This window comes from the organism of the source record quoted next (assembly GCF_019968955.1).
Source record: "MAG: Porospora cf. gigantea A chromosome Unknown PgA_NODE_9027_length_1212_cov_338.677, whole genome shotgun sequence".
In the NCBI taxonomy this organism is placed as follows: Eukaryota; Apicomplexa; class Conoidasida; order Eugregarinorida; family Porosporidae; genus Porospora; species Porospora cf. gigantea A.
The window spans coordinates 1-1,212 of NW_027151952.1; the positions used below are offsets into that span (position 1 = coordinate 1).

Sequence of the window (1,212 nt, forward strand, 5' to 3'; positions counted from 1 at the left end):
GGTTGAAGCTGACGCGGTCAGCAATAGCCACCAGTGGAGGAGCCACATTTGGGACAATATGGGAGATACACGTACGATCACCGTGAAACATGGCCCAACACACACGAGTGCACTTGAACAGGATTTGACAAAGACAAAAACGATACACGAGCGCGCTTAAGAGGGCACACGTACGACGATTCGACAAAGCTACCCTTCGAGGCGGCAGTGCCGACAGTCGTGGAGGGGACTGCGGGAAGCGCGGGTGCGTTGCTTGTTGATCAGACGGCTGCGCAGCGAGACCCAGGAGGCCAGTCGAAACCTTGGCTTACGGGCGGGGACAAGCTGGAACGAACCTCGTCGGCTGGCGTTTACCGTCTTCAGGAGGCTTTCCAGATACACCGGACTAGCGAGAAGCAGCACAGTGTCCGATCCCGTAGCCCATATGTCATGTATTTTGGCCAAGTCCACTCCGGCGCCTGCCACCCACCTCCGGAGGTCCAAAGTGTTCCGGTGGGAGGCGCCGCACCTCAGAGGTAGAGCCCAGAGGGGCGGTTCGACATCGTCAGAGGCTGGACATACAGCGAAAGTGCTGGGAGTCGTCTCCATATGAGTCGCAATGGAGCCGACTTTCTCCTCAAGCACCATCAGTCGATGGTTGATGGTCTCCAGCTGTTGCACGTAGGGCTCGCTGCTAAGTTTCTGCTGAGTTTCTGCTGGCTGTTTGACGCGTCGGCCAGGCATGGATTGCAGAGTTTTGTAAGCCTTGGCCATTCTCGCGGCGATCACCGCCTTGGTCTCTTCTGGAGGCATGTGGTCAAATGCTGAGCTCGAGGATTCCGAGTCAGATTCGATGCAGGAGCTCCCTGACGAGGTGTCGTTCTCCATTCGAAAGAACTGGGGAGCTAAGTTGGAAGACTCCTGCTCGGCCGGAGTGGCAGCCATCGGCGTGCCCAATCCGAACGCTTCTAGCAAATGAGGCGCCACGCCGTCAACGGCCTTGGGCCAAAAAGGCTCTCGACAGTTACAGAGCGACTGTGACAAGGACGATGGAGACACCACTTGTGATGTGGACGGGCTGCAAGACATTATTGAAATGATTTCCACAACCATTCGCATGTGTGGGGCGCGTCACAAAAGTCGTCCAGAGTTATCGTACGTGTATCTCACATATTTTTCCGAATGTGGATCCTCCCCTGGTGGGTCTTGCTAACCGCGGCAGCTGCAAGCAAG

At 56.4% G+C, this 1,212-nt stretch overlaps 1 protein-coding gene across 1 annotated transcript; it reads right to left on the reverse strand.

Annotated features, from left to right (window-relative positions):
- Positions 1 to 189: 189 nt before the first annotated feature.
- KVP18_001428 (uncharacterized protein) lies at positions 190 to 1,068 on the reverse strand (the record flags this gene model as incomplete). The annotated part of the gene is made up of 1 exon (XM_067951431.1): positions 190 to 1,068. One exon carries the CDS (start codon positions 1,066 to 1,068, stop codon positions 190 to 192), a length of 879 nt encoding a protein of 292 aa, XP_067805858.1.
- Between the last annotated feature and the right edge of the window lie 144 nt (positions 1,069 to 1,212).